This window comes from Eucalyptus grandis, chromosome 2 (genome assembly GCF_016545825.1).
Source record: "Eucalyptus grandis isolate ANBG69807.140 chromosome 2, ASM1654582v1, whole genome shotgun sequence".
Lineage (NCBI taxonomy): Eukaryota > Viridiplantae > Streptophyta > Magnoliopsida > Myrtales > Myrtaceae > Eucalyptus > Eucalyptus grandis.
The window spans coordinates 49,935,055-49,948,008 of record NC_052613.1 but is presented as its reverse complement, the minus strand read 5'-3'; the positions used below and the strand labels follow the sequence as shown (position 1 = coordinate 49,948,008).

Sequence of the window (12,954 nt, the reverse complement as noted above, 5' to 3'; positions counted from 1 at the left end):
ATTTGTTTCTTCTATGCCTATTTACACCAGTGAAAGAGTGCAATAATCAAGCTTCCCGTTGAATTCTCAGTGGGCTTTCACCAAGTATACCAGTTACAAGAAGTTCAAGAAAGGGAAGTTTTACAATGTGTCTACACATGGGACTGTGAATTTGAAAAAGGCGGGAAACAAGTGGAGAAAATTTATGAAGAGACGGAACAAGAAAAAAGAATAAGATCGTCACTTTACAGGGAAGAAAATGCTAGCTAGTCGAAAGCGAAAATGATCATTGTGAATGCACTGTCCGATACTCCCTCTGTGATAATGATCTTATGCCGTTAATATCAGGCGACACCTCTTCCTCTTCATCTTCTCTAGGGGGGAAGCCATGTGTTCGTGAGACAGCCCATTGATCGATGACTCCGCAGTCAATGGCATACTTGATTGAGTGCTCTAGGTAGTCTCTGTCTGTGTGGAGGTCAGGCTGAACCGTCAGCATCCTCACGAGACCTTCAAACATGGGCAAAAGAGAACTTGGTAAAGCAGAGTACCGTTTTATCATGCCAACAATGCAGAGCTTGGTAAGAAAGTTCGTTTCCATCATGTTGACAATACAAGATGCAGTAAATCACAGCATTAGTATCCAGGAGAAATGAAGCAATCCTGTCGTAAAACCGATAAGAATTGCCTTTTCAAGCAAAAAACTTGTTTTTATCCAGTGAACTCACTCTCTTTGGGGCTTCAACAAATAAGTGATTGCTCATCAAATTTAGATATAGGATGTTCAGAGAAGTGGTCAAAGTAGGTGAGAGAGATCTAACAACTTTAACAATGATGAGGAGCAATGACGACAGATGATGCAAAATCAGAATGTCAACAAAACGCATGGTGAATTTTAGAGGAAGAAGCTAAAAACTGATCAAATCATACATACGGAGTAATGAAATATCTTATAAAGTATGGATATACTATGGTTGTTATAAACTGAAAAGAAAAATAACACAAATTATGGCACAATGAGGTCTAATTATCTCTTTGGCCCCATATGGGACGCTCCAAGAAAAGAATGAAATATCTCTCTAGTTGTCACTAGGATGAGCAGTTCCAAGTTTCATATAGATTTCACTTGAAATCTACAACCTATCCGTCGAAACAGTTTCATCATTTTTTTGAATCTAGAGTTTACCTTGCATACCCTAGAACTAGAACTTATCTTGTCATAGGTTCCAAGATCTACCCTAGTTCACCTATATTATTAAATGAACGTGAATCATCACTTTTAATAACTACTACTTACTGCTCTAATCTACTGATCACAACTTATTTTTAGACATATGAAAAATATGAAACATTAACAAAGTATAAGTCTCAATTATGAAATTGAAACTCAGACTAGTAGTTTCATATTATATGGCAATGCCATGGAATACCGCAAGATCGCGCAAAGATATAAACAAAAAAAAAAAAAAAATACACAAAAACTTATTTTAGGTATCGGGTTTTAGATTCTAGGTAGATGGAACCTGGTACTGGACTGGAGTCCCATCAGTCCGGTACTCAGATTCTAAAATCTACCCTAGAACCATGTTTACCCCTAGTCTCCACTAATCAGAGATTTGAAAGAGCTTTGAACAAGCAAAAGAAACATGATTGTGAGACATTGGAGAGATCAGCCCTAGAATAATATGCTAGCAGTACATAAGAATAAAATACAGCATCGACATTTTCTTTGGGGTATCATGAAGCAACACTACTTTCAATCATGACGTATCATGGAGAAACATTCCTATGCAAGACCATTCACAAAAAAAACTACATACTTAAAAAGAGCATGTGGAACTTTTAGATTTCTTGGTGTAACAGACAGGCACAATTATAATAGATATTAGTATTGCATCTCAAAAACTCATACCTGCAACAATGCCATCGCCAGATGCTGACATATCACGAGAGAAGGGAGTGATGGGAGGATCCTCCATCCCATGGACAGCACCATTGTGCTCCTTCGTGTAATAGTGAATCTTGGAAGTTCCATTCGTCACAAACAAGACCTTAAGATTATCATGCCAGAGAGGTGCAATAATGTCTGGTTCGTAATGGATAAATTTAGATTTCGAGTTATTTTTGGTGTCAAATTCCTCAGATGGCACAATCCCACATAAAAACTCAAGTTCCTGCTTGGTGACCTCAATAAAATCTGCTAGCTCCCAAACTTGCTGAATGAACGCTTTGGTTTCCTCAGCAGAATGCCAAAGAGGCAAAGGAAGATTCACATCATAAAATATAAGCCCTCCAAATCTCTTTGAGATCTTAATGGCTTGCAATGCAGTTGATCTCATGTTACGCTCAAGCAACGAATGCGTGTTAATATAAAGCATTTTTGCCTGCATCAAATTCCATAATATGTTAAAGGACATCAGGGATACACAACATTCTGAATAATCAATTATTCAAACGATATAATAAATGATAATGCGAGCACTGATCTGTTCTTCAGAAGTAGTACAGAACATGCATTTTGAGTAGAAGGACTGCATTTATAATAAGCAGATCCTTCGCCAAACATTAACTATTGTATGATGGGACATCAGATACATGAACCAGGTTGGGGCATTCAGGTGAATAATATAGGGACAAAGATGATAGCAAAAATGGATAGTGGGGTAAAGTCCATCCGGTTCCTCATATGCATGTGTAGCCTCCATACTAACCACACCTATCTTACAATTAAAATAAGGGAGTCATGATGTCCATTTTTATTAGTGCTCATTACTATTAGACAGGTCACTGAATTTAGTGATTTTTCAGAGATCCATGAGTCATTGAACCAAGTCACTTAAATATCAGCACCGCCAGTAGAAAAATACATGCTTAAACATTAGATTTTGTAAAGATGTTAAACAATAAATTTTCCCTTTTCAGCTTAGTAATGTATATCACTCTGGAACTCTGGTGTAACATTCTCAAGGGTTTTCTTAAAGCAGCAAGATAAATTACCTCCTTCAATACATCAACATTGATGTCAGAATTCGACAAAGAATCTTCTGCACAAGGTCGAGCAGAAGTCATTCTCAAACGGCCCCTTTTGCCAATCTTCATCAGTGATACAGCTGATTGCCTCTTGCTATCAATGCGAAGACATCGGGTTTGAACGTTGTTCATGTTCAAATAATATAGCATGGCCTGGCCATAGTCATCATCCCCAAGTTTACCCATTAAAGCAACCTTACCTCCTAAGTTTGCAAGGGCAATAGCCACACTTCCAGCTGACCCCCCTGGAGCCCTAACATATTTATCTGGTGCCCATAAAGCATCTTTCATCCTTTCATGAATTTCATAATCTACAAGCCTGTTCGCTGGCCTTCCTGATGGTACAAAAGCATGCTGCGCAGCTCCAAAGCAACAAACAAGAGGAGGCCAACCGTATGTATAGCTAATATCCTCTCCCTCGTCTTTTCCCAGATCTAGGTCCTCATCACTCTCTTGATCTAAACTTGCAAAGAATGTGGAGTCCTCATTATCCGATAATTCAGTTTCACTAGTTTTGTCTTCAGCAACCTCCAGAGTACTCTTTTTCCGCCTCCTTACCTTCTTAGTTTTCTCTTCCTTCGTTGTTGTAAGAGCAGATGCAGCTGCAAAAAAAATATTCAAATCAGATGCATGCCTCCTGGCTGTAGATATTAGAAATGACCACGGCTTAAGACAAGCACCAAATTAGCAGCAAACTCTGAGACACTACCTTTCTTATGAGTCCTTCGCTGTTTCTTGTTGGAATCTTCCAGCGCTACGGATACGGTCATTTCTTTATCACTAGGAATCAATTCAGAGGACTCCTCTGGGGTATCTACAACAGCTTTCTTTCTAGTACGAGTAGTAGCTTGCTTAGAAGATGTCCTCCTTTTAGTAACAGCCTTATCTTCAATTTGTTCTGGAGCTGAAGTTTCTACAAGTTTTGTTTTAGACGCACTCGCAAGAGCCCATTTATTGGTGATTTAACATCTTGACGGAGCACCAAGATCTGGGTTGAATAGAAAGGGCAATTCTTATGCCATCTGCAATTGCGGAGTTCATGCCTTAGAAAAAAAAATCATACCTGACAAGTTGATAACTATACTGGTGGAGTGACCCAAACCAGCCTCATATAAACTTTCAAATAAGGCAAAAGCAAATAAATTTTAGATTGAGGTGATGTTTGTCGCAAGAAAATGATAAATGGGGCTAGGTCATCTCACCTACGGTATGACATCATATATATCATTTCACCTATAGTTGCCAAAAGAATTTAACCATCAATTTCTTCTCTCGCACTATAATCAATTCAAAACCTATGTTAATGGTTTCAAGCCTTCATTTTTACATGACAATGCATTCCCACCCCCAAACCAAGGAAAGGGAAGAAAAACAGAAAAAACTAGAGGTTGGAACCGCACAAAACACAGCGAAACACTCAATTGAACACCAAACAGCATCCGCATTTCCGGGATGACAATATGTTTTAAAAGAAAGCGATTCTTCAATATGAACAATCAAGTGCTCACCCAGAAACATAAATCATAACAAATCAAGCATAACACACTTCTAAGACTAATGCCCATCTAGACAAAGTTTTCAAAACAAAACACATCATTGGACAAGCGCACGATTAAAATGAAAAGTCCCACAAAGTTTTCAAAACAAAACATATCATTGGACAAGCGCACGAGCAAAATGAGAAGCCGACCGCGAATAATCAAATCAACCCACGAAAAAGCACAATTTCAAATCACGAAAATGGAAGCAGGAAGCGAGAAAAGAGAGAGCTAGAGAGAGAAGCGAACCTGGGCAAGAAAGACGAGTGAGTGAAGGAGAGAGAGGCCACCCTTGACATCCACTCGGTGAACTGGAGGAACCCACGAATCGACTATACGGAGTAGGGAGCAGACGGAGGCGTCGGGAGAGAAAGACTTCGGTTGAGGGGGTTTATCTCTTCCGCCACCTGCTCGGGTTTGAGAAGCGAAGGGCGTTTGCAGTTAATCAGCGGAGGGTGGGTTGGCTCTCTTATTACCGTCCGTTCTTCTTTTTCTTTTCTTTTGTTTTTCACCGGCGGATTGTCTGTCTGCTTTTAAGTTATTTCCCCCCGAACCAACCCCACCCCAAAAAAGCAATTCGCCGCCAGGAATTTTCATCTCCACCGCCGGCGGGGCGGCGGAGCCGGAGGCAGGACATTTGGCCGACAGAGATATTGAAGAAAAATGCGACTATTTTCAGTGCAAGGGAAAAGGATTTCCGATTTTAAATTTTAATACCTTTTCAGGAGGTTTAGATCATATAAATTACTTTTGATATGATTTTTGGTTCATAAATCTTATTTGCTTCGAATGGATCTCAAATCACAGGAAAGATTATGGAGGATGACAAAGCACTTGAACAAGCTCTTAATACCAAAGTTGGCTAAAGGCACACTGCAATTTGTAAATTATAAGAGATAATGTTTAACATTGAATGTTGCAAGGAAGAATAACTTCAGGACAAAAATTCGTCATTAACGCCCCCCGGCAATCGAAAAGTCCGTCATCGTTTTAGCATTCCGTCTCCTCCTTTCAAGATCCATTCGTTGTCACGTCTCATAAGCAACAGAATGCAGCGTTCGGATGGAGGTAGAGAACGTCTACAGACCGATGCCTTGGGTTGCAGACAGAGCATCTGCCCATCATCATTTTGGATTTGTGGCTCAATTTGCAGATGATTTGTGACTGATGGGATGATGTCTGTGGACATGAGGACTCACATTTATCAAAGATTGGGACCAAAATGACCCGTTAGCAGTTCGGATCCCGAAAGTATTACGAGTCCCTGACAGAACAATATCCAGGCATCGAGCGTGAGCATGATTCTAGATGTGCACGGTTGTGAGCGCATTTCTTGGAACAGGATGACCCTCTTCAGCATTTCGCGAAAAGACAGTGCCTTAGATCGAAAACAAAACCCATATAGATCATGCAACATCCATTACATTCACCCTGATTATAGGCTCACAATGGCTCGTCATTTAATCAACCAAAACCAACTTATTTAACAAATTCATTGATCAGCAAGGAAGTCTACAAAATTACGAAAGATGAAACCAGCGGCAGAATGATTAGCACCTCTTTGCACAATGAACGGATGCGTTGCGCTAGGTTCACTCCTGCTGGAATAAGTGAATACTTAAGCATGTCCTCGGAAAGCTCAAACACAATCCTAACTAAATAGCCCAACATACCACCCCACCAAATGAATTCTCAAATTCACATGAGAGTTTGATAGTATATGATGCTATTTGAAAATAGCAAAAATACAACATTTCTAATGACTTGCAACAGGGAGAATTCCCTCGACAATCTTGGTGACTTCTATCCAAATCTAAATCCAACAGATATAAACGGTTTCTCCAAATCATTGTTACATGACTCAAAAAATCATTTTAAAAGGAGACATAATGCCAAAAACAGACTTCTTCACTTCTTACGCAAATATAAGAAGCCAACAATCACTGAAATGCCAGCAACAACAACAGGAACAGCCCAGTATTGTTTTGTCAGGGCCATGAGCTTCTGAGAAGAGTCTGTTCCTTTGGGGTATATTTCGAGTTCTGGGATGACTGGGGAAGATGTGTCAAGCTCCCCGATGCAAAAGTTCTGCAACATCTCCCTTGCTTCATCACTATGGCCAGCATCTTCAAACCCATCGGTAGCATCTTTTCCTTTAGTAAGGAAAAAGGAAAGATATGGTCATCTAACCAATACCATGAGATTTATCTAAAATGGATCGTATTCAATGTGATCAAACTTAAGTATTATCAACAAGGTGAAGAAAATTACCAACTGTCTCAAGGATAACATCATCTCCACCAGGATGCTCATCCATGTATGATGACACATCATATACCTGTGCAGAAGAAACACAATTAGTTAGAGCATAGACATGCAGATGCCATACTTACTCTTATACGTTCCTTATTTCTTTCTGGTACTTGCGTTAATCAATACTATTTTTCTCTCCAATTATTTTGCACAACTGTTGTTTAGCAAGTGGCAAGAGGAAAATGATGCCAAAATTAACATTCCATCTAATATAGCATTGACCCTATCATAAGGTTCCGGAGTTAGAAAACTTATATCAATTAAAAACTCACAAGCACTTTTCATTAAGTCCATGAATTCCACACACTTCCATTCAAAGAAAAACAATTTGATTAGTGTTAATAAAAATGCAACTGGAGGATTAAACAGTTATAATACACAAGTGATCACTATAGAAAATGGTTTCCCTCATCCACTTTCTCCACTTCTATCAGCCTCTCTCTTCCCCAATCCAGATACCAACCATTACTCTCTCTCCTTCATTCACATGCACACACGCGCGCACTCGCACACTCCTTTTTCTTACCTCAAATTTATAAGCCACAGAATTCATCAATATAAAGACCACTAGAATTTAGTATCGCAAGTAATGATTTTATTAAAAAAAGAAAAAAGAACACCATGATCCAACATCCAAGCTGTGCTCCAACTCAGAGAATGTACCATTTTTTTGGTTAAATGGTACATAACTAAGTCCTGAAAAATAAAAGATATTAGGAAGGGTGGAGCTAAAACTTCATGATCTCCCCTGACATTGCTCTCCAAAATCAACCTGAGAGTAGCATTTTCATTACTAATTCATTGAAAGTAATCCATGGCATTGCGGAAGAAGGTTCCCTTTTACTTCACATCACCCAAGCCAATACCAAGCAACTAGCTTTGACATTGCTGTGAATGACAAGAAGAATTTTTAAGCTCAGAGGAGATGACACCTTGTTTTATATTTTCCTTTCTAACTGCTATGAAGAAAAGAACCTAAGAAGCAAATCCAACTAAAGAAGCCAAAAGGCGGAAAGGAGTCCCACGTATGCCGGTGCATGCCACCACTTTATAACAGGTCTTCGTGTCTGTCATTTGTCAAGAATAAAACTCCTATAGCTAACTTCAACTTGATCTTAGGATTTAACGAGAAGCATCTTGAAGCCAAAACCATGAACACTATGTATAACATTGTGTAGCCCAAATAATTCACATGATCGGGACCCCCAACTCCCCCATGTGTTATAACCAAACTCAACACCTCCAGTAACAGAGTAAATTAATTCTCAGCTAACTTACAAACAATGGCAAAACTCAATGAACTTGATGACAGTAAATTGCAGCCAAGAGCAACGTCATTTATGCAAGACAACCAAAACTTCTAAACTGAGGATTGCATAAATCCATGAAATAACATGCTACTGTATAGGGATCATAATATTCTTCACAAATCCCTCTCCATCTTTCCTCGACTAGAACTGCAGGTAGCTGGCCATTTATTTTTCCGAATGGTTTTCATTTTTGATAGAAAGGACAAAGGGACATCTTTTGGCTCATTTTCCGACTAACATTCATTTCATAAATTGGTTCTTTCAAGTACTCATTGAGAAGGGCTTCAAACTTGACCAATGACTATAATGAAAACGGATCGCTTCAGGCTACAGAACTTAGCAGAAATGATCAGTAACTAAAAGGGAGTTGAGGCATAAGAACTTCCAAACACAGAACATATGGGACAGGACATTGACGTCACTAACTAATCAGACACGAGAAACGGAGCCTAAGCCACAACAGGGGACTGCAAACACAAGCAAGCAAAGACAGAATCACACCGAACAGAAACGAAGGTGGCGAAACAAAATCTGGGTCACAGCCCGAAACCCCGGAGGAAGAAAGAGGGCGGAGAAAGAGCCGACCTTGTCGTCGATGACAATCCAGCAATCTTCTTTGGTGTTGTGCTGCGACGCTTCCTGCATAGAGTATATCTTCGTGATGGTCGGCATTTGGCCACCGGCGACGACGGCCCCTCCAGCGCCCGTTCAACCAAACGACGGCGGCGGGGATCCTCTCGGCGGCGGCGCAGATTATTCGGGTGTCGACTGTCAACCCTCCTCCGACATTTTTATCTTCATCCTCGTCCCTTTTTTTCCGGAATGGATGGATCGTTGGGCTTGAGCCCTGAACTTGGGCTACAAGCCTGAAAACGGTCCCCCACCAACTGCAGCAGAAAAAAGAACCTATCTCAACTAATCCATCATACTTACAAAACCACACCCCCACCCCCAAAAAAAAAAAAAAAAAAAAAAAAAAAAAAAACCATTACACTCATTTTAATTATTTTACCCACATTTTCAAATCAGCTTTCACATGATGGAAGGGTGTCAAACTTTAAAATAATACATTAGGTATCATAAAATTTTAATTTTTAAAAGAAACGGTTGCGCATTCAATTTCGGTACGACATAGGTGAACATACATTATAGAATTTATGCATCACGATTAGATGATGCCAAAGAGTAGATTTCATAATCATTGGCGTCATGTGGTTGCAAATCCAAGGAGGAAATTGAAATCGAAATCTTACATTTTTGGATTAACTATTTACTTTGATATGATTCCGAAATGTTGTAGTGCGCAAATTCTCAATTGCCTTGCTAACTTTTACAATCTTTTAAGGAAGGTTTCAGTGGTTAAAATTAAGAGGGTGACTAATGGTTCTGAAAACACTCACCTTGGTAAGAGAATCTCAAAAGATAATAAAATCTAAGAGATAGTGTATTGAATTTTTGAAAGGTCCATAAATAACGACCCAAATATCTACTTAATTCAGCAATGAAAACTTGATATGACAGATGCATTTCTAATGTATTGGTTGCCTAGTGAAGCGCTTCAAAAGTCACTTTGGGATCGCAAAACTTGAGTTGTTTGTTAGACGAAACTATTTTTTTATTAATTAAATATTCTAAACATGTATATATTCTGGGATCTTGAAAAGAGAGGGAAAATCAATGATTACTACATCTTTACTCATTAGACTTGACATTAGACTTTATTAGAGAATGGTATTTATACCAAAACTTTTTTGTTCAGACAGCACAACACAATGCTGAACCTATTAGATCTTGGAGCAGATTTGAGACAATCAACACCTATCGGAACGGGAGCATCATATGGAGATCGATTTGGTCACCCTTCGGCTGATCGCGAGTCCCATCATTTGCGTGGCCCTGTTGAAGTGGAACCAGATGAGGTACAATACAAAAGGCTTGCCTCTGGGAACATTGGGTTGGCCACTTCTGGGCGAAACCACAGCCTTCCTCAAAGAAGGACCGCGCTTCACCAGTAAGAAGAAAGCAAAGTATGAGTTTTTACGTTGTTTTATTCGTCCCGGCTTCTGTATTGTTCTCGAACATATTGAACGAACGTGAATAGATGCATCTTTAATATGATGGTGAGAAACGTTTATGCTATGAAGAGCGATCTGGTGTTCAACCTAGAGAAGCGTCTCCAGCTTAGGGACTGATGACACCGAAAGTGGCCACTGTAAAATTTGAAGACCCGAACTTTTTGCAATCTGTCTATTTCATGGGAAAAGAACTTTGCAATACGACACCAGGATCAAACGCCCGGTCCCCGAGTCCAGGCACATGGGACCCGGGCTGGCCCACCGGGCTTTGGCTGCCCCCAGGGGCTTGGGTCCGGCAGCTAGGCACCAAGGGCCAATCATCCGAGACGGATATCAGGCACCTTGGTGTTCAAAATCTGGATCAATACAAGCTTCCTTTAAGTATATGAATGGAATTTGCTGATATGGCCAAATGTTTACCCTGTCATTTTATCTATCTTCTTAAGACGATGTCATGTTAGCGAACACAATAAATTAGCTAGATGATTCCATGTTGCCATCACTTGAAAAACCCAAAGCTTTTTACTAAATCGGAAGAAAGAAGTGAGGTAGTTGTCCATATATATGATACAACATTCCCTATAATGAAAGCATCATATTGAATTTGAGTTGCATTTGAAAAGATTATGTACTAAACTAAAACAAAATAAAAAATTTACATATTAAATTACAGATCGGATAAAAATTCAGTAGTTTGGTCATTATTACCGAGTTTAATATGAAGCCTAAAAGGGGATTCCACATGTTTTGTACCTTTGGTTGACTACCAAAATCTTGAAGCTACACGTTCTACATCAGACAATCTCTTCATAAACAGTTTGTCTCAAACATTCTGCTGCCTTTGCTTATTGCACATCACCCTTTTTACTGCGGCATTCTCCCCCACAAGGAAAGCGGTCATGCTGTGATGGCTCCCCCAAAAAAGACAAAAAGAAAAAGATCAATCCTTTGTTGAACTTTCTCTTTGCTTTCATGATTGAACAGGTACGGGAGTTTATTCTATCACATGTCTCAAGCTCTCCCAAGTGATTTCCATGAACCTAAAGCTCAACGGATACATCCTCTTGAATGAAGCAAAAGGACTCAGTTCCTGTTTACCCACAATCCCATTTGGAAATACTTGGGAGATCCAACATTGCCACTGTAGATGGCGCCACTCACAAGCGCATGAGAGGGGCATTTCTAGCTCTCGTAGGTCCTGCGATGATAAAGGACGATGATCTGCTGCGCAAAATTAATAAGAACATGAGATTTTTCACTGAGGAAGGGAGGACTCTTTGTATTCGAGACAAAACCGGCTGGTAATTCGTCTTTTAACAACAATTACGAACCGTTCAGAACGTAATGTTTTGCACAACAAAAGACGGTTTGTAGAACTTATGTCATGGGAGATTTGTATTGTTTCGTGATGGCCACAATGTCCATTCAGACAGCTTTTTCTATTGCCTTCAAGCAAATTCTGGAGTTGGAATCGGATTTCATATTTGAAGCTTTCGAGCTAGAATTCGATTAATGCCGATCAACATATCAGGTCACACAATATTACTCGAGATTGTCTGATGAGGAAGAAGGCTACAGACGTGGAACTAAGTGGTCCTTTCATAAGCTCTCACTTCATTACTCGAGATACATGTTTTACTTGCTCAGAAAGCAATTGTAGTTAAAAAAAAAAAGCTTTGCTTCAAGCACCCTCGATTGCATCACACACACCGACTATTTTGATTCACTTATCATCTACACGCATCTTTGTAATCCATGATCCTTGCGAGTAAGTTCTGAATTCCAATTTCAATGCGTGTGTTGTTCTCGGAAGTTTGTAATGCCATGTTCTCTTGCGAAATTCTTGGTTTCCTATTCCAAAAGAATGGAGAATATGCGTCCACCTTAGAGAGATCAACTACGACCCAATGCCATGACACTCATTAATCAATTTGTTCTGTAATTTATCTAATTTTTCCATGCGGGTCGTTATCTTTCCTCTGCTTTTTGGGACTAAAATGCAGGACAAGAGCTTGGAATCCCATTATTATTTTATTATTATCATTTTTTTTTGTGTCAGAGGAACCGCTTTGGTCAACAACCACCACGTAAACCCCCAGGTGACACTAGCTTAGGACCCACCACTAGGGCGCCATGCGTAATACACCTAATGGTCTACCAGTCTCCCCGCAACTTGCGTTGCAGGGGCTTCGAACTAGGGGTGTGCATTGGACCCGGAACCGCCCGAACCGGCGGTTCTTGAGGGAACCGGTCCGGTTCCCGGGTCCAATTGTTGAGAACCGGTGGGAACCGGTCCGGTCCCGGTTCCATGGCGGATCCGCCCGCCCGCCCACCCGGACCTGGACCGGTACTATTTATAATTTAAAAAAAAAAAAAAAAAACAAAAGTCTCGTACGAAGCCCCCGCCCTTAATTTGCGAAGCCCTAATCGCGTTTCTTCTTCTTCAACCTCCGACTCTCTGTTCCTTTCCTTCTCTTCGTCTTCGATTCCACGGTTCCACGGTCCACCTCGAGTATCCACGCCGCCGCCGCTCCTCCTCCGCCACCGCCCGCCTCGCGCCGGTCACCACTCGCCCGGCCAACCGCGCGCTCCTCCGCCTCCGCAAGAACTCTTGACCGAGCCGGCGAGCCCTTTTCCGTCACTCAACAAGGTAAGAAGCCCTAATTTGCTTCTCATCTCTTGATTCTCTTCCGATTTCTTCCTCGTTTT

At 40.4% G+C, this 12,954-nt stretch overlaps 2 protein-coding genes across 2 annotated transcripts; both read right to left on the bottom strand.

Moving 5' to 3' along the window:
• Positions 1 to 38: 38 nt before the first annotated feature.
• LOC104433370 (fructokinase-like 2, chloroplastic) lies at positions 39 to 3,971 on the bottom strand (the record flags this gene model as incomplete). The annotated part of the gene is made up of 4 exons (XM_010046087.3): positions 39 to 489; positions 1,892 to 2,363; positions 2,977 to 3,611; positions 3,719 to 3,971. Coding segments are annotated over 4 exons (1,584 nt in total), but the record flags the coding sequence as incomplete, so codon positions are not given.
• Positions 3,972 to 6,181: 2,210 nt separating this feature from the next.
• Positions 6,182 to 9,013, bottom strand: LOC104433368 (cytochrome b5). The gene is made up of 3 exons (XM_010046081.3): positions 8,756 to 9,013; positions 6,819 to 6,885; positions 6,182 to 6,700 (listed from the first exon to the last, which is right to left on the bottom strand). The coding sequence occupies exons 1-3, from the start codon at positions 8,840 to 8,842 to the stop codon at positions 6,456 to 6,458; spliced, it is 399 nt and encodes a 132-aa protein (XP_010044383.1). The 5' UTR covers positions 8,843 to 9,013; the 3' UTR covers positions 6,182 to 6,455.
• Positions 9,014 to 12,954: the final 3,941 nt, after the last annotated feature.

Excerpts from the sequence above, each read along its gene's own strand:
- LOC104433368 (XM_010046081.3), bottom strand. The coding sequence starts at position 8,842 with ATGCCGACCATCACGAAGATATACTCTATGCAGGAAGCGTCGCAGCAC. Across the intron at positions 6,886-8,755 it reads GGATTGTCATCGACGACAAG|GTATATGATGTGTCATCATA; the intron begins GTCGGCTCTTTC and ends TCTTCTGCACAG. Across the intron at positions 6,701-6,818 it reads TGTTATCCTTGAGACAGTTG|GAAAAGATGCTACCGATGGG; the intron begins GTAATTTTCTTC and ends TCCTTACTAAAG.